At 41.2% G+C, this 24,916-nt stretch overlaps 1 protein-coding gene across 6 annotated transcripts in view; it reads left to right on the top strand.

The window, feature by feature from the left end:
• LOC124606240 (trafficking kinesin-binding protein milt) overlaps nt 1–24,916 on the top strand; it is a 363,542-nt gene that overhangs the window by 333,177 nt on the left and 5,449 nt on the right. For 5 of the 6 annotated variants that reach the window (XM_047138217.1, XM_047138218.1, XM_047138223.1 and 2 more), the window contains 9 exons: nt 17,036–17,112; nt 17,500–17,704; nt 17,785–17,955; nt 18,068–18,198; nt 18,445–18,746; nt 19,354–19,650; nt 21,055–21,313; nt 23,302–23,576; nt 24,342–24,628. In XM_047138217.1, coding sequence (XP_046994173.1) covers nt 17,036–17,112; nt 17,500–17,704; nt 17,785–17,955; nt 18,068–18,198; nt 18,445–18,746; nt 19,354–19,650; nt 21,055–21,313; nt 23,302–23,576; nt 24,342–24,628 — 2,004 coding nt within the window. Of the gene's footprint in view, nt 1–15,764; nt 15,811–17,035; nt 17,113–17,499; nt 17,705–17,784; nt 17,956–18,067; nt 18,199–18,444; nt 18,747–19,353; nt 19,651–21,054; nt 21,314–23,301; nt 23,577–24,341; nt 24,629–24,916 lie in introns of those variants that run through there. The other variant, XM_047138231.1, reaches the window with a different exon arrangement.

Below are 24,916 nucleotides of genomic sequence, written 5' to 3' on the forward strand. Positions count from 1 at the left end.
TTTTTCCACGTTGCCATTATAAATACTCAGATAATTTTAATACTGTCATATTAAAACTTATTTCTTAGGTAACTGACGTAAAAAAATACCATATGTGTGAAATCCTGGTCCGATGTAAGAGAGGACCTGATGGCTGTAATCAGTTTAAATAAATAAATGTCTGAACATGGGTTGTAAACGACCTCCTTTGTACAGCAAATTGCACTTAGGGTTCTTCCAATAAATGAGTTTCTTATATGCCTTGCTCACGACTGGCCTTATGTGGTCGTCCACATTAAATTGCTCTGGGGAAAAACGCCTACGCGCTTTTAGGTAGTGAATAATTTTAGTGAGCGGTAGCAGATTGCGTGTTCAAACGAAACGGTTTGGTTTTTTTTTTTTTTAAATATGTAGGCCTGGATTACGTTATTTATGTTTGCGTTTTAATCGTTTGCCATTTGTGCTGGTCTCAAGGAACCTTAAGAGGTGGCTCTTCAGCGGCGAAAGACGGCATGTGATTTGAGGCGGCGGGACTAGCGGTGGACAGGGCGGCGGCTGTGGAGGCTTGGAGGCGGCGTCGGCGGCTGCTATTGATCCTGTCTGGCCAGCAGGGGGAGGGAAGGGAAGCCCCGCCGCGTTCGGTGCCACCTCTGTCGCCTGCTATTCTCGTCGGGCCCTCCGCGCAGCTCTTTAATAACAGCCGCGCCCAGGCGCAAATTGTTTTGCTTGGGGATAACGTTAATTTACAGTTCACTATTAACTGAGGGATGTCTGCACAGTTTTAATACAATACTAAAACATGCAAACACATGTAATTAAAAAGAGACGTGCCTTCACATGTATTTCGCCTAGACATGCTGTGCAGTTGCAAAATCCAAACTTTCCGACCGCTGCTGACATCTTATGGTGTTCGGCGGAACGGAAGAGTGAGCTGTCCCAAGCGTGTTGTCTGTGGTACATTATACCACATGCAAGAAAAAATTTAGCTGCGTACGCCCCAGAGAAGAAAAATAAAATCTGCAGGTATAGTATACGAAACCTCGAACAGAAGAAAACTGAAGAGGTTACGGACGTAACCGGGTATTGGACCGCATTTGTTATGAATTCAGAACTTACTTCCAGATAAAACTCAACATACCGTTCTTAACGGAACAAAATCTACGTGTGTAATGGTAGTTTCGGAAATATGCCAAGAGTATGATACGGCCGTCATATTTTCCAACCTATATCATTGACCTAGTTGAAAACGTTAGAGGGTCTGTAGGGCTACTGACGAACGATGTTGCTATCTGTAGGTAGGTTGCAGCGCTATAAGTCTACCGAAATATGTAAAGATCGACAGTAGGACAGGGTAGCGTAGTTGACGGAGAACGTGAAGAGTGGAACGTATTGCTCATAAATAGACGCAGAGATGCACTACGTTTCGATTACACTGTTGGCAACAAATCATTGGAAACAGTAGCTGTCATGAACACAGATTGAGGGAATGCGATTCATCCGCGAATGAGGTAGCTTACTAAAACCCCGTTCGATCTATACTCAGATACTGCTAGGCTGTATGTCTTGTACACCACGAACAGCTTAGCTGTTGAAATTTAGAGAACGTTTGGTCCAAGAGCATTCCGTCAAAGTATTACTGCCACATATGTCACCAAGTGACTACGACGAGAAAATCTGAGAAACTAATCTCATACGGAACTTCACATGGCACGTTCGTGAATGAAAGGGGGAAGAGCGGCTAGGGAGAGATGGTAGTACCAGAAGTACCCTCCGCTGTACACCTTAAGGTAGCTTGCGGAGTGCATACGTGGACGTAGATGCGAAGTTGGAAGAATTAGGTAGCCGTCTACACTGAGATGACAAGCCTTGACATAGTGATATGCACATACACGGATGGTGGTAGCATAGCGTACATAAGATATGAAGGGCAGTACATTGGCGAAGCTGTTATTTGTGACTTACGTGAAAACGTTTCCGACGTGATTACGTCCGCATTGCGGGTAATAAGACTTCGAACGCTGAATGGTAGTTGGAGCTAGACGCATTAGACATTCTATTTCGGAAATGGTTGAGGAGTTAAATATTGCGGGGTTCACAAGTGTTAAGAGTGTGCCGAGAATACCAGATTTCAGGCATTGCCTCTCTCCATGGACGACGCAGTGGCCGGCAACCTTCACACAACGACCTAGAGCAGCACGGTTTGCAGAGAGTTTTCAGTGAGTTTTCAGTACAACAGACGAGCAACACTGCGTGAAATAACCGCGGAAATCAGTGTGGAGGCGCACGTCGTCACCCTCGGGACTGTGCGACGAAATTTTGCGTTCATGAGCTAGGGCAGCAGACAACTGATAAAAGTGCCTTTGCTAACAGCACATCACCTGCAGCACCTCTTCTGGGCTCGTCACTATTTCTGTTGGACGCTAGAAGACTGGAAAACCGTATCGTGGTCAGATGAGTCCCGATTTAAGTTAGTGTGGCGCAGACCCCACGAAGTAGGGATGTTGATAAAATATCGGTAATTCGGTACTTTTCCGGAGAATATCGACATTTAATGCTGGAGCGCAGATTTCACAAAGTAGTACTGTTGTTAAAATATCGATATGTCGATAATTTTTAAAATCTCGGTATCTAACGCTAAGGCGTAGACCACGAAGTAGGTTGATAAATTATCGAATCTATACTTTTCTGGAGAATATCGGTATCAGAATGGCAAAATCGAATGCCAGTATTTTTTTTGTATATTTTTTTGCAATTTTCGGTAAATATTCAAGTAGTTCTTTTGAAATTGTAGAACAACATAACCTTACTTTCACGTGTGAAAGAGTCATACTACTTTTTTAGCTTTCATCACTTCCAGTCTCTCTTTGAGTGTGCGAAGCAAGTGTAGGCGGCACAAAGAAGTCCTGTTGCATTTGGGGGTGGGCGTGCGGGGGAGATGAATGGAATGGCAAGATTTCGAATTTGAGGAAATAATTCACCAGTTGCCTTAAATAACAATTTTTAATGCAGCTAGTGTGCTGTTTCTTCAGATTGGCAGTCTTCAGAAATAGTTGCTGAAAATGAACAAAAATGTAAATGATAAGATTAGGTCTTTCCGGCGGGTGGAGATGTTTGAGGGAAAATGCTGGCGTAATCAGCGCTTGTCGTTACCAACGGAAATAGCAACGCTTAACGTCACCATACAATTTTGAAACTGGAACTGCTAGATCGCTGGCGTTGGCAGGAATGAAAACTGGGACTTCTACATGAAGTGTTCCGGACACGTCCCAAACGTAACGAAACCGAACGACGGATTCATCGGGCATCTTTAATTGTGCCACTTACAATCAGTAGTTACCAGGTTGTGCAAAGTGGTTATCGCCAAAAGTGAACGCGCATCGTTTTCCGTTCAATTCTTGCTCTGAGGGGGATAGGCAGGCTGCTAGCTTGTTGATGTACAGAATATCTAATAATAAATCAGTATTTGGATATACAACTCTAAAACCTGCAGTATATTTACAATGTGCCGCCGATATTTTTATAGGCTTGTACGTCGATACTACCTATATTTTTTAAATATCGCTGTATCAGATTCTCGATATTTTTAAAAGTATAAGTCCTTCCACGTAACCTCAGACCCAAGTTGTCAATTAGGCACGACTTTTTGCAGCCATTCGTAGACCTTATGTTCCCAAACAACGATGGAATTTTTGTGGACGACAGTGCGCCGTGCCACTGGGCCACAATTCGCGATTGGTGTAAAGAATATTGTGGACAATTCGAGCGGATGATTTGGCGACCCAGATATTCCGATATGAATCCATCGAAAATTTATGGGGCATAATCGAGAGGTCAGTTTGTGCACAAAATCGTGCAGCGGCAATACTTCAACAATTGTGGACGGCTATAGAGGCAGCATGGCAAAGTATTCATATAGGGGACATGCAACTACTTGGTGAGTCCATGTCACGTTGAGTTGCTGCATTGCGCCAGCGCCACGCAAAAGGAGGTCCAACACGATATTAGGAGGTAGGAGATGACTTTTGTCCCATCAGTATAATACGCCCGGATCGATATAGCAAGTGACGAGGAAATCTTTCGCTCAGAAAATCTGGGATTGCATTAAGATACATGGCAGTTAATTTTGTTGGAAATATGTAAATGAATTATTGATCATCTTAATCGATTTATTAAAATGATTTCAGAATATGGAAACACACATCCTGCGGCGATTTGATATTGGAACTCGGTCTGTTAACTAAATTGGGGCATACTGAACAGACGGCCTTAGTAAAACCCTCGGAAATAACTGGATTGCTTGAAAGATTTGTGCCATATGTAGTACTAAAATTCCAATGTACCGTTTTTGTAGATTCAGGTTTTTCGTAGTGAAACAGTGATCGTTTGAGGTCGCCAGATACAACTGCGGAATTGCTGCTACTGTGTTGAAATTCTGTACAACGTTAGTTGCTGAGTCTTAATTTTATGTACATTTATAGCCACTACTCAGTTTTAACGCTGTTATCGAGGCATCCAGTATTTTAGGTTACAGTTTCATTGTTTTCATCGTGCAGGTATCATGGAGTAGTAGTATGAGTGATGCTTATTGGGAACAATAACTTAATGAGAGCCTCATAAGAGTGACTCTTTCGGAAGAATCTATTTTGTTTCTTATTTGGTGTAAGTACATCATTATTAACGGTTTATTAGAGGAGTGCGTGATCATACGGCAGTCAGTGGTTTGGCTGCGCTGCATAGTTTTTCGCATCTTGAAAATCACGACAGACTGGGTGTTTGGGAAAGCAGCGAACTGCCCAGCCGAATTACCGAGACGACAAAAAGTATTTTCCGAGTGCGTACAGTATGAGAATGTTTAAGAACATTTTACAGAAACAATGCGTCCATCTGGCGAGGCGTCTGAGAGTATTTTCTCAGACCGGTTCATTGACAGTTGGACTACCAGAACTGCAAGTGCATACAGTGACAGAGTTTTCACACATTTCGGCAGCATTTTAATTCGGCAAAAGAGTTAGCGTTTCTGGTTTCCTAGCGTTTCCGGTTTCCTACTTAGTACTCAGCGTAATAAATTCTAATGAACTTCCGAAATTATGGCTGTTACCAAGTGTACACACAATGGCACCTGTCATAGTAGTTCCCTCTGCAACATTTTTGTATAAAGCCATAAAATATAGAAAATACTGTAATGTGGTTGTCAGAAAATTGCTACTGTTATTAAATATTAAATGGCGCTGAGACAGAAGCCTTAACGTTCATATTTTGACAACGTCGTTAAGCCAAAAGTTTGGAGATCTGTTACAGCCATTTGACAGAAGCCTTAAAATTTCCCCCGTCAGTTACCCGGAAGGACCAGAACGTATAAATATCAAAGTGAAAAATCGGGCCTGTGTACCATGACATAAATTTAGCGAACATAAAATGTAAGGTGGTTACGGCCCACCAAAGCTTGAATAGTAATCTTGAGTCCTCTCCGTCGTCGGGTTTTTCTGTGTTTGTTTTCTTGTCGACCTTGCGTAAGTCCTTCGATCTAGGTAGGCATACCGGTACCTGCACAATACTTGTTTTCAAGCGAATGATCTTCGGCCTCCGTCGCAGCTGTCTGCAAGTAATGGATTCATTGAAACTTCGGGATACAGTTCTTTCACATTCATTAATACTACAGTAACGCGAATACGAGATCATATTATGTAGCATCTGCCAGGTCGTAACAAGCATAGATCATACTTCATGTAGCTTAAGTGATTGCAAAACATGGTGTGTGACGGTTTGTGGAAGCAAGTGGTTTTTGCACATCTGTGTCACGTAGCATAAATCTTTAATACTTCAGGCGTTACGAGAATTCGCTAATCCGTTAAATTCTGAATCTCGCGTTCAGCTAAACATTTTTGTACTGATACTTTATAACTTCATACGTAGATAATTGCCCTAAGTAATTACATTCTGCTCTGTTTTATGAAACACGCAACTCCCGATTGTCCGCGGTACTGAGGACGGACCCAAGAATAGACGGATAATCGAAAAACGCAAATAGTACAAAATACACATTTCTATCGGAAATTTCTATCAAACTTTGCTAAAAGTGACATTTGAAAGTCCACTGCATTTGTTAGGCGTTATTCGCCGGAAACTGACAACTTATTTATGAAATTACACTTAAAACACATTTTCTTTTAGTTCACGTCCAAAAATAATCGTCAGTTCACTTCCAAAAACAATCGTCCATTTTTCCCCTATTTTCCTGACGACGGTTCTCATTTTCCGGAGACCAAGACATCGGTAAAGTCAACCTAATTTTGCCTCTACCGAACACACTTCGTCCACCATATCCACATCACTTAGCTGCTCAGGTCCCGGTTCGTAAACGTCACTAACCACTGTCGGATGTTTTCATCTGTCTCTTCACAGTCCAATATTTGTTTCGTAAGATAGGGCAAACGAGTAACACTACTTTTTGCGGAAGGCATTAAATTTCTTTTCCGCGAGGGAGCTTTTGTTATGTTTTACGTTGTTCGAAGCTTTACAAGTGCCGTGGATTACGTCGAACATGTTCAGAGGTTTCCAGAAACTGAGGATGTCCGAATCGCGAACACGTTGCCAGGATGGAATCCCCGCATTTAGGCCAAGATGAAATGTAGAGACAAAGGAAAATATTTCGGGGTTGTCAGACGGTGCAATTGTGGCCCCGCATCTTCATCCTACGATTAAAGTTATCAATACATACTACTGTGTTGTAAACCAAAATATTCGTTTTTAATATAACGGAGTACTTCTAGCTCCATTTTTTTTTTTAATTTCAGAAATTACAGAACTATGCACCGATAATTCGCAAACCGAATAATCGGCACATGCGTACGTGGTTGTATTCAGTGTCGATGTAATTCTTCGAGCATGTGAATTAATGAAAAGCTTCTTATTTCTATTTAAATATAAAGCAAATTGCTGTGTAGAAAAACTTATGGGCTGTGTGAAGATTACCTTTTTACGTACACATTACTTTTTACGTCTACGAAAACAAACGTTGTGCCATGATGCTATTAAAATAGTTATATTAAGGCAACGCAACTGTGTGGAGCGTTTCTTTTATTCGAATTCTTTGAACTACAGTTTGTACCTAAATCCTTAAAGTGCTTTCTGTCCCAAAATAAATACTTAGATAACGGCTATCTTGTGCGTTGCTATTGAAGCGTTCAACAAGCTTAGTTTCGCAGTTGTTTCAAAGCAGTTATTGAAACTGTGGACTCTTGTGACGCGATAAGAGATCTTTTGCGGCCTTAAAGTTCTAGAAATGTTTATTTGCTTGTCGTAAACACTCAGCAAAATACCTGTGTGAGATAAGGCGCCCACGCAAAGAGCTATCACTGCCAGCAGCCATTCTCCGGTAGAACTGCACCTCAGTCCGCAGGTCTTCGTTCCAGGGAGTAAGAGGAAAAATGTTGCCTTCTGTCTCTTTGTTGCCGTTGGCCAATTGACTGCAAACTAGTGCCAGTATAACGAGAAGAAACTTGAATTGCGCTCCCCCATGTAACATTGTTGACAGTTTCACTTCGTCTGCTTAGGGTTAAGAGTATAATCAGCTAATTTTAATTTGCATCAAGGACGTAAGGCTATGTACACTCCACTTTCTGGATGCGAAAAAGAAAAATGAAACTTGTAGCCACGATACTCGCTTTAAGGAATCATCAGTTTCTTTTGTAGTTGGGACGTCTGAGATACACCTTTAATTGCTGCGCATTGCGAACAATGGGCGGAATGAATGTACATGCCATTACTTAATGCATATTACACATACAGTGCTGGACGCGCAAACTGGTGAAAATGTTTAAAGTTAGTTATGCCCATTACTAGATTTGAAGAGCTAATGTAAGATTAAACACAACACGAACATTCATTGCTGTAAGTGAGCATCTTTTGTAGGTTTCTCAGGCGTGATATAGTACGTTAGTACTTGGAAGGTCAAATGCTCCTGCGTTCTAGAGAGTGTAAAACGTATTTCGTGGTAATATTTTTCGTGCTAAGCGTTTTGTTGTGGCGTGCAAGTGGTTTACGAGTGCTTGCATGTCTGCGAGTGAGTGAATAAGTCAGCCGCGCGCCTTGACCGAGTGATGTTGGTGCTGTGCGCTGGGAAAGCGACCCCTTCCTTGGTGTGCCATCGGATGCCGCCTCTCACGCTTCTACATGCCATTGTCCTGCCGCAACTCCAGCAGCCCAGGCATTGTACACGGTGGCTTTACCGTTGCGTGCCTTCTTCCGCTAGCTCCCTGTCCCACAACAGTGGCGCTTGCGTTCTCACGCACATCTTTGGCAGCGTTGGTGGTCACGAATAGACAGCAGTAACAAGATGGACCAGTTTCATGTGGGATGCTGTTTGCTCAACTTGTACAAACAGAACCCAGCTGTAACTGACAAGAGTCCGTAACAACTACAGCGCCACGTGACAGTGACAGTCTTCTTAATACCATCCAGAGAACTCTTTGGAGCCGCAGTGGTGTCTCATTTGACACTTAACGATGTTTCTACATTAAGGGCGCAGTACACCATGGAATGATGTTAACCCAATTTCGTTGTAATTGACAATGTTTCTATTGATACTTTTCGGTACCGTTTTACTCCCCATCCTGGAAAAAAAATTATGACTCTTCTTCTGATCTGCGAAATCAGTAAATGGTTTGCATTTGTTATGTTACTGCATCTAGAGATGAGGCAAACGCGCTGAGAACAAATGAATCATGTGGTGGTGACACGTTGGCTCCACATTCTGTAAATGGTTGCGACGTACAGTAATGCTAGTGTCCCCATGAGACCATCATATCACAATTTCAGTGCAACAGTATGACCAGAATTCTATTTATTTATATTCACAATTACATCTTCGATTATTTTCATCCGCGATGGTGATCCATCCAAGCATACAATTTGCACTCGTAGCGATATTACCATCAGATGTACCCCAAAGTGGATTTACCTCGCAGCAGCTTGACCACCAAAAGTAAGTGTGTCGCCCATTGACGTACTGGCATAACCATCAAACGTCGTGCTCCCAAAAACACATGTTAATAGTAACTTCCAATTTAATCTAACATTGAAAGTTCAACTATATGCCACTATCGGTCCTCGCTGTATTACAATAGCTGCCAGCGTTTGAGGTAGAACGGCTGCATTTATATGCGGCCAAAACTGAATAGAGAATACTGTTCATGAAAATCATTTCATAATGCATTTAAACTTAGCACCGACAAACTTGACTGCAAATTCGGAATCTCGAGTGTGTAATAGAATTGCGCGTACATGATTTGTTCCTCCCGTCCATTGTTCAGAACTGAATTTCGTTCACCATAATCCATGCTTTTATTTATAAATACTGCAGCAGTGTCATTACTGATTTGAATAATAAACCTAATTGGTGCCTTTCATTGTGTAGATTTATATATTTACTAAAGTAGCGTTGGCATATTGCTATGAGCTGCTCAGAAGTCACCTTTTGTTGAAGTAATGGTGTTACGTCGTGACAATTGAATTAAGGATATCTATGGAAATTACTAGCTAGAAAACCGTGGACATATAATAATTACATGTAACTATGCTTCAATGCAGAAAATACAAAATGAGTAAATTTCAGCGAATGAAATAGATATACCAGGTCGCTACACGAACGTAAATAGCAAGAGTGTGTCATGTTTTTCGAGAGTCATCTGTCTGTGGCCGGCTTTTGTTTGTCCTGCCTCGTCGTCGCAGCGGGTGAACAACTCCTCGTTGCTCGTGCTAGGTGACTACCCATGGAAATGATATGTATGCTGTGTGCGAAAAATCTCTTAATTCGGCCACAGCGGCGAGGTGTCTTCAAGTACAACCACAGGCGTTCGAAAGTGGGCGCTATCACTTCTTGTTGTTGTGCCTTGTTTGTGGAAATGAAGGCCCATTGGCTGCAGTGACAACGTAGATTTTTAGTAGTGAAAATCTGCTCCTTAGCGTAGCAGTGCTGCTAACGTGGGTGGAGTGCAGGTTGGCCTACGTGAGAGCTGCTGCTCGCTGCCCCACCCCTCTCCTCCCCCCTTCCACCTCCCTTACACTCCTACGACCCTCGCATCTGCCGCTGGAGCCGCAGAGGACACGGAGTGCTCCAAGGAGACGCTGGGTTTGTTGTTTTGCGCACAGGTGTGAAGGTTTGTAGTGCGATGTGCTGTCTTACACCAGGCAAAAACGGTTTGCACGTGTTATATGACAATTAACTGCTCTCCGTTGTTTAGCGGCAGAAAATTTCGTGAAAGGCACAGTAGGCATTTGTTAGCTACCTGAAGACACAGGACCAGTCCGGTATTTCAGCCTAAGAAATTTGTATAATGTTAAGCTAGTAAGCTAAAATCACTTTCGTCGGAAGCTGGACACGAGACGGGCTGCGGTGACATCACAGGTTCGTCTGTAGAAAAGGCGTGGAACGAAGATTAAATATCAAATAACAATGGAGACTTTTGTTCCAGGAATATCTTTCATATTAAGACAACAGCTTTGCTTCAGCTTCTTGCAGGCGTTGAGTGCTATTTTATGTTCTCTGAGCATTTCGCGATGTCAAGATCTACAAAATATTACCTGCAATTAAATATTGTCGGGTTTCTTGGCGCGTCAATCTGCTGCAGTATGTCTGCGACGTTTCAGAGGGCATTTTCTCTCCATGCATCTTCTGGCGAAGTGCTACAGTCTCGCAGTGTGCCTACTTATGTAGTTATGGCGGCGGCGCACACGGTTTACGTGGTAAGCGCCAGTCGCCGTCCAAGCACTGCAGAATGTCGTCGCTCTTCCAATGAATGTTGCGAAGCAGCGCCGAGACCAGAGCCTCTCTCTAGCTCCGTTAACGAAATTTGGTGTAGCTCGTATTTCGATTGCCTCTTTAATAATACCTTCTCAGAAACCATTCGCTGGTAAGATAGACGCCCTCTCGAAATCGAAAGTGTGCTCCTTTAAGATGTGTTCAGCCAGTGCTAATCTTCCTAGAAGGCAAAGTTCTACGTTGCGAACATGTTCAGTACAACGTATAGAGAATCAGCGTTGTGTCTGTCCAATGCGTGACTGCGCCGCTTCGTCAAGGGTGTAATCTTTCACGCTTCCGAAGAGGTTTCTTGTATTTTTCAATTGGCCAGAAGATAACCTAGATTCCTCGCCCATTTCTTGCGGTGCTGCGCCAGCATATAGATTATTTTGTGATAATTCTTTGCTCTTTTTTGTACGTCTCATAGTAAGACGTCTTGCAACTGGTTCAATGTTCTCTGCGTTGGTTCAAACAGGCTTAAATTAGCTGCAGTACTACGATTATACAGTAATTGTGCACTTAGGTGGGTTCGGTCTACAGCTTCTAGGTTTATAGAGACGAACAAAATTCAAAATTAGTCTAAAGGTAGTGATCTGCCTTTCGTCCATCACATCTAGATTTACGTTGGTCATCCCATCTTAAATCTTATTGCAGATATACATGCAGGTTTTCACGGCCGTTACAGATTCCGATGACTGATTACTGGTAGTGTTGTCAAATCATATCTACACCCATATCCTTCGAACTTCTGTCAAGTGGATGGCGAAATATACTTCTCATTGTACCACGCATTAGAGATTCTTCCCTTTCCATTCGCATATGGAGCGCGGGACGAATAAATATGTGCACGCCTCAGTGCTCGCTGTAACTAGACTGACCTTGTCTTCGCAGGGGCCAAGTGTGCGATCACTAGGAGTCTGTAGTATGTCTCTAGATTCTCTCCCTAAAACTGTTTCTTCAAGCATTGCAAGCAGGCTTTCGCGGGATAATTGGCGTCTGTCTTCAAGTCTCCGTTGTCATCAGATTTGCAATATTTTCGTGACGCTTTGCCAAGGGTCAAACGAACATTTCGCTATTTGTGCTGCCAAGATTTGTGTACATTCGATATCGCCTGCTAGTATCATTTGCTACGGGTCACATATACTTAATATTACAGGTCTGGTCGTATTCTTGTAAGTACTCTCTCTTGTAAAACGATTGCTTTTTCCTAGTATCCTATGATTGCACTGAATCGGCCATCTGCTTGCTTAACATCGATTCTAGTTGTGATTCGTCGCTATTGTGTTCACGCTACATGGTGTTTCTGCGTTTTGTGAAGTCCACAATTTTACTTTCCTGAACAAATTTTTGTTCTAGGTATCTACAGTATATTATAGGTTAATAAGGGAGTCAAGTCGACTGCAGTTCGAGCATAGAACATGGGCCCTTCTCGAGTTTTACACATGTTACGCTATTCATTAATGTTTGTCAACCGCTAGTAAGCACTTCATCGTGTTAAGTCTTTCCGCGTACTTCATAACACTTTCCTAACAGTATAACTCTGTATGGTATACAGCTTCACCTGCGGGCAGCCACAGATGTTATCTGGCAGGTAATTTGTATATGCGATCTAGAACGACCCTTCCATGTGTGTCTACAGGGAGAGGGGAGGAGAGGGGCGGCGGCAAGAGGGTACATTCACTCTATCCGGGGAGCGTTTTATTGATCTTTCACTGATCACCAAATTTTCACGCGTGTCTAGCAGTGATGGTCTGCGTTTCTGCTAAGCCTCAGATTTAACATTGCCGAAACCGGAGGGAAATGCCATTTGGTATGGCTACACAAGTATTTGACAAACAGTGTAGAGTAACACCGCCTTGTTTCAATCGCACGCTGTAAAGTCGATTACTGTTCTATGGGAAGTCAATAAGTGCCCGCGAAAGACTGTTGTTAACATGGCAATTTTTTGACATGTTTACGGTAATTTTTAAAAAAAATTTATGATGTCTTCGTTATTAAGGATGCAAAACCGAAGTAACCACTAAAGGCAACAAGTTTCTCATTTGAAAAAAAAATAATAATAATAAAAATTAGCCTTTTAAATTAGATGGAGGATCGTTCAACAAGTAATGCAACACTTTCCTCCATGCAAGACGGTTGTGTATTCCTGAATTAAATGGAAACAATTGTTCTGCAATTTTTTGACTGTAAATCCCTGAGTCCCTGTTTTTCAACTTAATTGCCTTTCGATTTCATGGTCTCACGTTGCGTGTGGGATAACTTATCTGCGTCTCAGCCAATTTTTGAAGCGTCAGTAACGTACCCCGTCATTGCTGTAATGCTTCCCAAGGAGTATGTCCCTCAGTGGGCCAAAGAAATGGAAGTCAGGCGGCGCGAGATCGAGGCTGTAGGGCGGATGAGGAACAGTCCACCGAAATTTCGTGATCGCTTCTGGATGATAGAATTGGTTGTGGCCTTGGCGTTATTGCGAAACGCGCTCGTTTTTACGGCTGCGAACCCACTGTAGTCATTTCTTCAATTTCCAACGAGTCTCTCAATAGGCTTCGGAGTTGATAGTTGGACCACGGTGTAGGACGTGAAGCAGAGTAACCTCCCAATCTCAGAAGACTAGCCAGCTGAGGCTGCTTCTTTAACTACGTATTTGAAGAAGACTGTTGTGCCACTCCATGGATTGCTGTCTTGTTTCAGGCTCGAAGTGGTGAATCTGCTTTACAGTGTTCGACGAGAAATCGTCACCATTATCCACAATAAAGAGCAGGCAGGTTAGACACAAATGTTCCTTCTTTCCGCTTCATGCTCATCAGTTAGGTTTCGAGGAACCCAGCGGGACAACCCTGGAAATACGCCGACTGGTGGACATGACAGCACTACCAACTCAGATGTCAAGTTTAATTGTTGATTGTTATTCGTCGATCGCTGGAAGAAGTGTCCGCACGTTACATAATTGAAGGCGCTACAGCAGCGTAACAAATTTCCTTCGCCTTGTTTCGTTGATGTCGGACGTTTTGCTACTTACATACCCGCCGCCTGTAGGCGTTCTGTACAGCCCAGTGAATATTTGCGATGGTGTGGTTTTCCACAAAAAGAAAGTCAATAAGTGCCCTTTGTATTAATGGACCTCAGTTGCAGACACTATTTTGAAGACTTGCTTCAGCGCTGCCATCTAAAGGGAAATGAGAGTTGTCGCGGGGTATTTAGGGAGGTCGCAAACAAAATTATAAATTTCTGAACCAAAATCGACGGCGAAAATCTGTTGCATTATTTATGGACAGATGTAAGTAATAATAGATGGCATCAAATTTAAATAAAAGTTTTCAAGTTAATTTCCTGTTCCTCCATCTTGAGCATTAATACGGCATTTCTTGCAGGTTATTTTTGTTGCTATCCAATTTGAGTTTTTTAGCTTCACACACAAATCCACAGCTACATTTTTAACGTCATCCTAACATTATTGTTATATGAATAAAATATTGTATTTGAATCATTCGGTGGACACACAGAATTTCATGGTAGAGGATAATTTCAGATCGGTGTACCAAAAAGGTGCCACTCATATTCGGATTACTAACATAAGAATATGAAAGTACAAAAGGTTTCGAGATTCTATTAGTAAAAAATGAGAGATATTAAGATTGCGATTTTAATACTTCAGATGTTAAGACAGTCTTTTCCCACTTGTGTAGGGAACCGTGTGAAACGTCGGAGTTCTTTGGGATGATGTTCATTTCGCGGGTCACATTGGCATTAATGTTATGTTGTCAAAGCAGTGATCCTTCATGTGAACTGGTCACATAATGTTTTTGTGGTAGATTCGTATTGATAACACCGTCTTCCAGAGAACAACTGTTGTTTCGCGTTTGTCAATAGAGGCAGGCATCCGCTCGTTGTTTTTGTTCAGGAGTCAAGGTCTGTGGGACAAACTTTGCACTCTCCCTTGTCTTATTCAAACCATTCTGGAAAATGCCTTGAATACCTGATGTAGAGATGAACAGTTCGTTGCTCCTTTGTGGTTTGTGACAACGTTGACACACCATCCCCTCACGCTCACTAATTAACAGTTCCTGCACGCAACTGAACAGTCGAACGCGCATCTGTTGTGTACAGCCAAGTTGCCACCGATGTTGTTGTGCTGACGTCACTTATTCTCCGGGAATAAAAGCAGTTTCGGAACCTTTTGGACGGACGTATAACAATGAAATACGTTTACCATTTAGATGTCAGAGTAATTTACCTTAAAAAAATTGGGTACTTACTTATAGGGATACTTCCCTTTGAATGTAGTTGTTCTCATACTCAACCACTTAATTATCGAGAATGGCAAATTTCGAGTCGTGCCACTTTACGCCCACGGCCATATCACTTCTTTGAGTTACGTCGGACGCTAGTTTCCTTATGATATTATTGCATTTCGGGAAATCTAGAAGCTGTGGGCGGTCGCGCGGAAGAAATGTCGTCGTTTGTTTTGACTGTCCTGTTGGAGGGCGGGTGGGCGCAGTTGCCAGTAGCAACGGGTAGAGGACACGTGGCGACGCAGGCGCAAGAGTGCGGGCAGACGGCGTGGCGCGGGATCGATACATGGGGTGCTGCGCCAGCATCCGACAGTGATGCTTGGACCGCGACGTAATATACAAACATACGCCTGACGCCTAAGAGCAGACAGAACTCCAATATATTCTTGCCGGCGACTAGAACGTCTTTGACTTCAGTAGTTTGCAGCAGACACTTGTAAACTCTTGAAGCAATAATTAAATGTTTCATAGTATATATTTGACGCGTGAGGGTACTGAGACAGAATATCGGACACACACACACACACGCGCGCGCACACACACACACACACACACACACACACACATATTCGAGAGACGTTTATTCCAGCGAGAAAATATGCTCCTGGACTAGGCCCAAAATCGGCTTTATTGTAAATTGCGTGACGGATTAATTTTGTTGTCTCGGAATCACCTTGAACGTTCGCACAGATTCAGCAGAGCAGCTTCTATCCATGAGACGCACTTTAACTCAGCGGATTGACTGTGAGTGTATATTGCGTAATATTATATGGTTTTCATGCTTTTTTTTTTGCCACCGTTGTTAGAATTTGATGTATAGATTATTTCCTAGTAGCTTCACAGAAAAATGATTGTTTACATCACTGTTGCCTACTGAATGATAAGCAAATTCTTATTTTCCTCAATTTCTTTCTGACAACTAAAGGTGCAGCATGCAGAAATGTATCGTACTGTAATACTTAGACTGTGGAATTTCTGAATATTAGGCCGCTGAATGTGGTAGTCACACAATAGTCAGTCACCATTGTTTCCCTTTTTAGAATTGTGCCTATATTTCTTTTAGATTAAATTGTCGAGGAGAAAATGGAGCAAACAGATAGGCCAGTTCGTTGTACTGATTGTGACAGAATGTCATCAGAATGTAAATATCCCTTATTTATAATAATCTGGAGGGAATGAAATATAGCATTTCACATTCATGAAACCAATGGCATATTTTAACCTGCTTTCACTTTGAATTAGTTTTAAAGTATTTGTTTCGGTACTTTCCATGTTCTTATTTCTTTTATGGTTGCAAAACCTATTCTTTTCTCCTCTTTAAACTCCTGTTTAAAGATTGTTCCAGTCACACCACCAGTCCAGAACGAGAGAGAGAGAGAGAGAGAGAGAGAGAGAGAGAGAGAGAGAGAGAGAGAGAGCTAATGTTAGTGGAAATTGGGAGATATTATCAAACTGCATTTTATGATATCATCTTTATTTGCATTCTTAGGGATCCTCATTTATTTCGAGTATCACAGGTCAAGAGATGAGCACAATAAAACACCTGAACATTGTTTTGCATTTATCGTAATATAACGAACAGGAGCAGCAGTAGACTATCTGTCATGGTTCACAACGTAAGACTGCCTGACATCACATTTAACTCAAAGATCTAGTGGAATCTGCTGTCACGTCTTGCCCAAATCGTCACGGGAACTGATGGTGTTCCACCCTTTGATCAGACTCCTTCATCCCTCCAATGATTAGAATGTAGAGCAAGGCAGTGAGGCATTAAGACTGCTCATTCAATGCATATTGTAAAGATTGTGAGAACCACACTTTAATTTGGTGCAGTGACGTTTGTCATTGCTTATTAATTTCTTAATACATATTTTCTTGCAGTGTTGTTGGTCTGCAGTGCATTAGTTTCTTCAGTCCATAATTTTCTGTTGTTTATTTGTTGTTGAGTTATGTCTTTCTTTTGTTACAGTTCTATGCAGCAACCGTGTGAGCCAAATGACCAAGACCTACAATGACATAGAAGCAGTTACCAGGCTTCTAGAAGAGGTAGGCTTTACTTCCTTCCATAGCAAAAATTAGATGATATGCACATTGAAAATGTTGCTGTCTTTTCAAACATGTTTTAATTATTGTTTTACACTATTTTTTAGTTAGTTTCCCACTTAGGAGCTAGGCTTCTTGACGAAGTAAAATACCAGAAAGAAAACAAAAATTTCAAAATTGTTTCAGCTTGTTTCAGTATTGAGAATATCAGTATATTTGGAGAGTTAATTGACACTCTGAGGAAATTGTCACTGACACCAAATGCTGAATGCATTTTAAACATTTATTGTGACACAGATAATATGCTTGTGATTAGTATACCTATCATTGCACTGTCATGATTTCTGTGGGTCATACATCATCATAAATGCCTGTGTGGTTTGTGTACAGAAAGAAAAGGACCTGGAACTGACAGCTCGCATTGGAAAAGAACTTCTTGCACACAATCAGAAGCTAGAGACAAATGTTGCTTCTCTCGAAGCTGAACTAAAAGCAGCTAATGAAAAGCTGACTCAGTTGAGTCATGAGCTTGTCAAGAAAACAGAACTCATCCAGATACTCACCAATGATGTTGATGAATCAGGCTCTGAAGGTGGTAAGTGGTAAAGTCTCCCACAATATCTTGCACGAAGCATCCAAATATGAACTTTAATCATTAACATATTTACATTGTAGGAACACCTACATCGTTACGCTGCATCAATGTGGAACTTATGCAGCGACGCATTGGTTCCTTGGAAGAGGAGAATAAGCAACTACGCAGAGAGGCTAGCCAGTTAGCATCCGATACGGCAGAATGTGAGTCAGCTGAGCAGAGGCTCGTGCAGGATATCGCACAGCAACTAGGTGAGATTGTACAGTTGACATGTTTACGTACAAGAAAAATTATCTTAATTGGTTTATTGGATGTTCTATGATAATGTTCTTAGTCATTGAGGTTTGACTTCTTGTGTTTCAGCGAACAGTAGCATGGAGGTGGAGGGGCTGTCAGAAGAACTAGATCGCTGTAAAGATGAAAACAGGCTGCAGCAAGACCAGATAGCTAGCCTCACTGCAAAACTGGCTGATGCAGAGCAGAAGCTTCTTAAGGTCAGTATTCATCCACTGATATTCAATATTCGTAACAATGATAGTTTGTGATTCAGGTTGTAAAACTTTTACTCCCTTTGCATATCGCTCTTTTTTTTCCCCTTGGTGATTCTACTAAAAGGTGCTTGCTGCCCTTCAATTGTAAATTTTCATTCTTAATGACATGAGGAAGCTTACAGCTCATAATTGTAGCATTGTATACTTACGAAAAACATGTCTGAAAACTATTTGTTACACTTTTGGCAGTTGGGAGCTGAAAATGAGACGCTGACAACACAGTTGACTGTGAGTCGTGAAGTACAGGCAGAGTTGGCATCAGAATTAGCTGACAGCAAAGATCGTTACAATGAAGTGGTTGCACTTCTGCGAGAGACCCAAGAACAGCTGCGGAAGCAGCGGAAGCGTGGACAGCCCACTGTGCGTGGCTGTGGAGGTGGCCCACTGTTTTCCACTGGGACTCCACAGCCAGATTCTCTCGCTTCAGAGTTGCTCGAGACTTCACTTTATTCAGAGTTGTCCACAGACTCGGGCATTGGCAATGATAGAGGGTGAGTACAGTTAAACTTAATTCAGTATTCAATATATGCTACTGCACACTGTTGGATATCTTAAATAGATGTTTTAAATCAGTTTAAGATGCATGAGAACCTGTTTCTTGCTCAGTATTTGTTCTAGTGGTATATTGAAAGTATAAGATAGTTTGTGCAAGCTTGTGTCAGTTGGTTTTTATAACACAAGCTACAAGGTACTTCAGAAAGGTTGGGACCTGTTGAACTTCAAGTTAGAATAAAACTCCCCTTGTAGTGCCATCATTACATGACAAAGATAGCTTTATTTAATGTGAATTATTTTTATTGCTGTTTGAGTGAAATCTGTATAAGTAGTAGACAGAACGATTGCATTAAGCGAAACCAGTGCAGCTACAGTGACAGTGGTACCATTGGTGAAGAGCTACTTTTGGTGAGGAATCAAATTTTGAAGCCAAACTTTTTACGAAGCAAGAATATTGTATTTGATGAAAGATACTGTAGATGTTTTAATGACAAATGACAGTTGTATTATGTATTCTGTGAAATTTTACAGTAAACTGTGCCCATTGTTTATCATTGTGTTATCATTAAATGTTGCTATTCCGGTTGTTGTCATTTGATGCAGGGCGAGCTACAGAAAAGTTTTTGAGACTGTGCGATGTGCATCACGGAACTCCAATTCCAGTAGTGACAGCCCACTGCACGTACCACGATCCCAGTCATTGCTGATGAGTACATCAACAACAATGTCATCGGGTCCACGTGTCAGTGCATTTGCACCTCCTGCTAGTGCTGCATCACACTTGCAGTCATCTCGGTACTACAGCAGCAGCAGTGCTTTCCCTAGTTTGGATAGTGTTGGAACAGCGCACAGTGACTACGACAGCTCACTTGCTACCACAGACACGGAGGAGAGTTACCCGTAAGTTCTAACTTATTTACTGGTATAGTGTAAGTGATATAAGGCACAGCACACCGATTACAGGGGTTGACATACATGTTTGTTGTTCCAGAGTTTCTTAATCTGCAAACAACTTAATTTTTCCAAGACAGTAATCCAAAATCAAGTACTTCTTATGACTTCTGATTTCGAACTAAAAAATAAATCAAAAAAGATATTCCATTCACTTTATGCTGCAAAGATGAAATTGATTTTCTCCCCCCTCCCTTCCGCCCCCACTTTAATCATGTGCATGACCAAAATTTTTGTTCCACATATTCCTATTGTAAGTTAAAGTGTTACAAAGTGACCACCTTCGTTTCAGCTGAAATAACAGCACCAGGAGTACTTATAACAAGCATAGAAGTGCTCATCTGGTGCATAGTTTTAACTTCCCTTTCTATTTGAAGTGAACATAAAACATTGTTACTAACAGTAACAAATGGGATAATAGCTAGGATTTACAATTCAGAGTACCAATAATCATGAGATTTCAATAATTGGTAGATCATTATTAAAAGCAAATGCAGTAAAATGTAAGGCACAGGGGCAGAGTAACAAGATAAAATAGATACGAGAGAGGATCTTTGCCCAATCTGAGCCATGTGTTACATTACTTAAGACCATGATGTTGATGGGATGTAATGGTTTAATGGTAAAGCGTGTGCCTGATAGCCAATATGCTGTGGTTTTTTCAGTTTGCTTATAATCTAGTATTCACCTCTGTGATGTGAAGAATCACCAGAAGCAACATATGTTCTAAACGGTGTCCAATGGAAAGACTTGTATTAGGCCATTGAGCCAAACAAAATAATTATTATATGGGATGTTAAGCAAGATCTCTCTCTCTCTCTCTCTCTCTCTCTCTCTCTCTCTCTCTCTCTCTCTCTCTCTCTCTCTCTCCCCCCCCCACCCCCCCCCCACCCCCCCCCACCCACCCACCCATTTCTTGTAACTTGTGGTGTGATTATGAATACATAAGCGTGTACACTTGCGACTGATTCATGTCACTTGTGGTGTTTACATTTTCGCAAGGTAAAAGTATAATACAATAATCACATATATAAATTATAGAAGGAAGTAATAATTTTTTAAAGTCCAGTATGTGCCCTTATACTTTCATGGCCTGCACGTAAGTTAAAACATAATTAAGCACAAGGTATATAAATTGTAAGAAATGAGCAAATTTCTGGGGAATACTAAAAAATTGCATCCTGATTTAAACTAAGGAATAAAGTTACTTCAGTGGTAGATAATTGTATAAACAATATTTTAAATTTAGTAAGTCACTCATGTTATTGCTGAATTTGAGCTATTGTTAGAAGCTATTTGTCTGAAAAACTGAGTCAAACCAAACTTGGGATTTATTTCCCCACCTAATTACAGTGGTGCTCCACGTACTGGTGTTCCTGGTGTACCTGGTGCTGCAGACCTGGAAGCAGCAGTGAGGCGCTTGACTCCAGCTGAAATCATAGCAAGGCGCGCAACTCTGGGTGCAGGTCCCATTGCTTCCAGTGATTACGATTCGCATACTCCACCCAACTTTCTACCGTATGGCTGTCGCACTCCTGACAGCATAATGTCTACAGGAAGTAGTGGGTTTTCTGCTCATAGTGGAGCTTGGAGGTTGCCTGAAAAACTTCAGGTATGTAAGCAGTCATTTATGAAATGTGTGTAGAAAATTGACCATTTTTTAAAAAGTGCCAACAATTGTTTCACAAAATTGGCTGGGGCATGCTTAGTAATTGTGCTTCATGGTTATACACATTAAATTATCAATTTCATTTTCTTTTATTTATTCAGAGAGACTGCAGCTATTTCAGTAAATCTTAAGTGGAATACACAGAGTTGTGAATTTTATTTTGAAATTCAGTGTTTGTACTATGAAAAACCAGATTCTTTGCAGATTTCATATTTTAAAGTTAAAAATAGTCAAATTTGGTTCAGAATTAAAGCCATACATTAGGACTGTGATCAGTAATTGTTGCAGTTATACCATTTTGCTGTTGGCTTTTCTTACCTCAGTGGATATGGTGTTTGCTAACATTGTGGCCACAAAAAATTATGTCTCTATTATGTCATTTAACACACAAAAAGAGTGCAAATAATAGTGAATGATCACTTGTTCCAGCTTGTGATACCAAAGTGTAAATTTAATCACTCCAACTGCAATCTTGACTTTCTCTTCATTTGTGAAGTGAAGAGAGATCTGGTTGAATCCCAAGAAAAAGGACACAGTGTTTTGCATACTACAGTGCTGAATGAAATTGACAATTTTTTTTATCAGACTTATGCTACTTTTACTGCAGAAAATTGATAACTGGAAAAAAAGAGCAAATAGAAGGAAAAATTGAGGAATGAATATATTTATTGCTTTGTATTGCTAAATGTAGCTTGTACCAAATATTAAGAAAGTTGGGTGAAATAACACATCATCAAAGTTACTTTTTTTATAATGCAAACAGTGATAATTTCTCTCTCATTTCCTCCTCGTAATAGTAAACATTGTGAAATTGAGGCCATGCGAAGTGACCTCATATTAGGGAGGGTGACCGTTCAGATCCCCTTCTGCCTGTCTAGGTTTAGGTCTTCTACGATTTCCCTAAATTGGTTAAGGCAAAATTCAAGACAGACATAGCACAATTTCTTCCCCATCCTTGCCCAACCCGAGCTTTGTGCCTAATAACCTGGCAGTTGAGGGGATGTTAAGCCCTAATCTTTCTATTAAACAGGGGGAATGTTTTTCATGTTGCGTGTCAAAATTTGTGCCTTGAGAACATTGTCAGGGAATGTGGCTAAAATAGTGGAAGGGAGCAACTACTAACAAACCATGAGCAGCTAGCATTAGCAGGAGTTTTCCTATGTAATTGTTAAACTATATCCCCTAATACGACATTACAATTTAATGTAGTATAGATGTGTGTGAGGAATCTCTCTCAGCTTCCATTCTAAGTGGGAAAGTACTTGGGTGGAGGCTCCAACAAAGGAGCCACTTCAGTCCTGTGGCATGCCATGTCTCTCTTTGAAACCCAAAGATTTGAAATTTGGATTTGCCAGCTGTATCACAATACTAGCTCCTGTAAATAGCAGACATGAAACTTCAGTGTCAGAAAGGCACTGTGGAGGCAAGTCTGTCTGTCTCTCTCTCTCTCTCTCTCTCTCTCTCTCTCTCTCTCTCTCCCCCCCCCCCCTCTCTCTCTCCCCCTCTCCCTCTCTCCTTCCCCCCCCTCCCTCCCTCCCTCCCTCCCTCACCCCCCTCCCCCCAATGCACCATTAATTGGGTCACTGAGAGACTGTAGTAAAGTGTCCACACGTCTCCTTCAAGTGTCTCACTAGATTTGTCATAGAGTATTTTGTTTACACAGCTCCAGAAAAATTACTTACTACAATATTTGCTCCATTGGAACACACAATATTGTTCACAGGGCATGGTATGAAATCAGTTTGTGCCTTCAGTATTAATTTATGTAGATACTCTACGACAGTTTCTCACAATAATGCCATATACAGCTCATGTGATTTTGAGGTGGAGGATGCCTAATGGCTTTGTATTGACTGGGATTAGTGTGTTCATCTATGCGAATCCCAGTTGTGTTAATATTACTGCATTATTTTATGTTTTGTACTCTGCAGATTGTGAAACCAATGGAAGGTTCACTGACACTTGCCGCCTGGTCGCAATTAGCTACACCTACTCTGGGTGGTCTCTTAGAAGAACGCCCCGGAGTGAAGATTAGAGGTGGCAGACCACTAGAGGATCTTGGTCTTGAGATGTACACGTTGTCTGATCTGGAGGAGGATGAAGAATATGAAAATCCTGGAAAAAGTTTCCAAAATACTGGATCAGTCTACACTTTTACGAACAGCACTGTTCTGCATCCAGATGACAATACAAATGTGACATCCAGGTGTGTGCTTTTTGAAGATTTTGGAAAACAGTCAGTTTTGTCATAATATGAATAATATCTTATTCCTTAAGCCAGAGAATGGAACAAACTTTTTGCAGATGGTGAATGTCTTGTCACACACTCAAAACCTGCTACAGTAAATTTTTGTGAGTTTTTAGTTTCTATTATTGTTGCCATTGAACATGATCTAAAGATGTGGGTAGACATGCAAATTTCAAAGAAATAATTGTGATAGTTAATACCTCAGTTTTGAATGAGTATGTAGTGTGTGTGTGTAGGGCATTCAAATTTCTTGTGATGCCAACATATACTATGGCCAAGAACTTGAAATATTTTGTCATTTCTGCAAATTAGTGCATTACAGATAGCCCTCAATGAGGGCAGAAATGCTTTCGTTTCTTCAGCGACTGATAGTCATGAGGTATGCTATATAACATGTTTTGTAGCACATTACAGCCTGTATAAGTACTCAGAATTGAACAAAGTTATTTATAATTTTGTTTGCAAGCGACGATTAGTCCTGATGAAAAATATTCAGAAAGTTAGTCGATAAAGGCAAAACTTGTTGTCTATTTTTGTATTATCTTGCGTACAACAAATTTAAAATAAAATCGGGAAAGCTATGTTATGGTCTTAAGTCTGCTTTCTAGCATGTATCATTACTGCAGACTGAGAATGCTGTTAAAATGAACCATTCCAAATATTCTTAGTAACTGAGATGTCATTCATTTTAGCGTCTGAACTAACATCATTTTCTTTATGTAGTGTACGTGGGAGTCAGATGTGTACAGCCGCCCCAAGTCGCGCAGGCACCGCAGTTCCTCCAACCCCTGTGACGCGGTCACGCCGGAATTCTACATCAACATTCTCGACCACTTTGGGATTGGCGAAGTTACTGAATGAACGTGGTATCCGTGCTGTGACTCCATCTACTGTCTGCACACCTTGCAGCACTTTCTCTCCTACTGCAACACCATGCAACAGTCCTGATGGTAGTCCAAGGAGCTCACCTCCACCAAGTCCTCCACCTTTCAATCCCATAAAATTTCCAGGTACAGAAAAAATTATGTACTTTTCCTTTCAGAAAGCACACATTGCAAGAGTTATCATCTGTTTCAGTGTTTGTTGTAAATTTGCATGAATGATTGGAAATGAACTCTCAGAGTTCAGTAAGTCAGTGGTGTTGGTGCTTTTTTTGTGAGAAATCATTAGTGTAGTTTCAGTGTTTCCCATCATACAAGAAAAAAATTTATTACAGACACAGTTAAAGAAACATAGCACTTTGTCACTTCCTGTATACTATCTACTTGTTGATAAATGCAAATAAAGGGAACTAACCA

This window comes from Schistocerca americana, chromosome 1, assembly GCF_021461395.2.
Source record: "Schistocerca americana isolate TAMUIC-IGC-003095 chromosome 1, iqSchAmer2.1, whole genome shotgun sequence".
In the NCBI taxonomy this organism is placed as follows: Eukaryota; Metazoa; Arthropoda; class Insecta; order Orthoptera; family Acrididae; genus Schistocerca; species Schistocerca americana.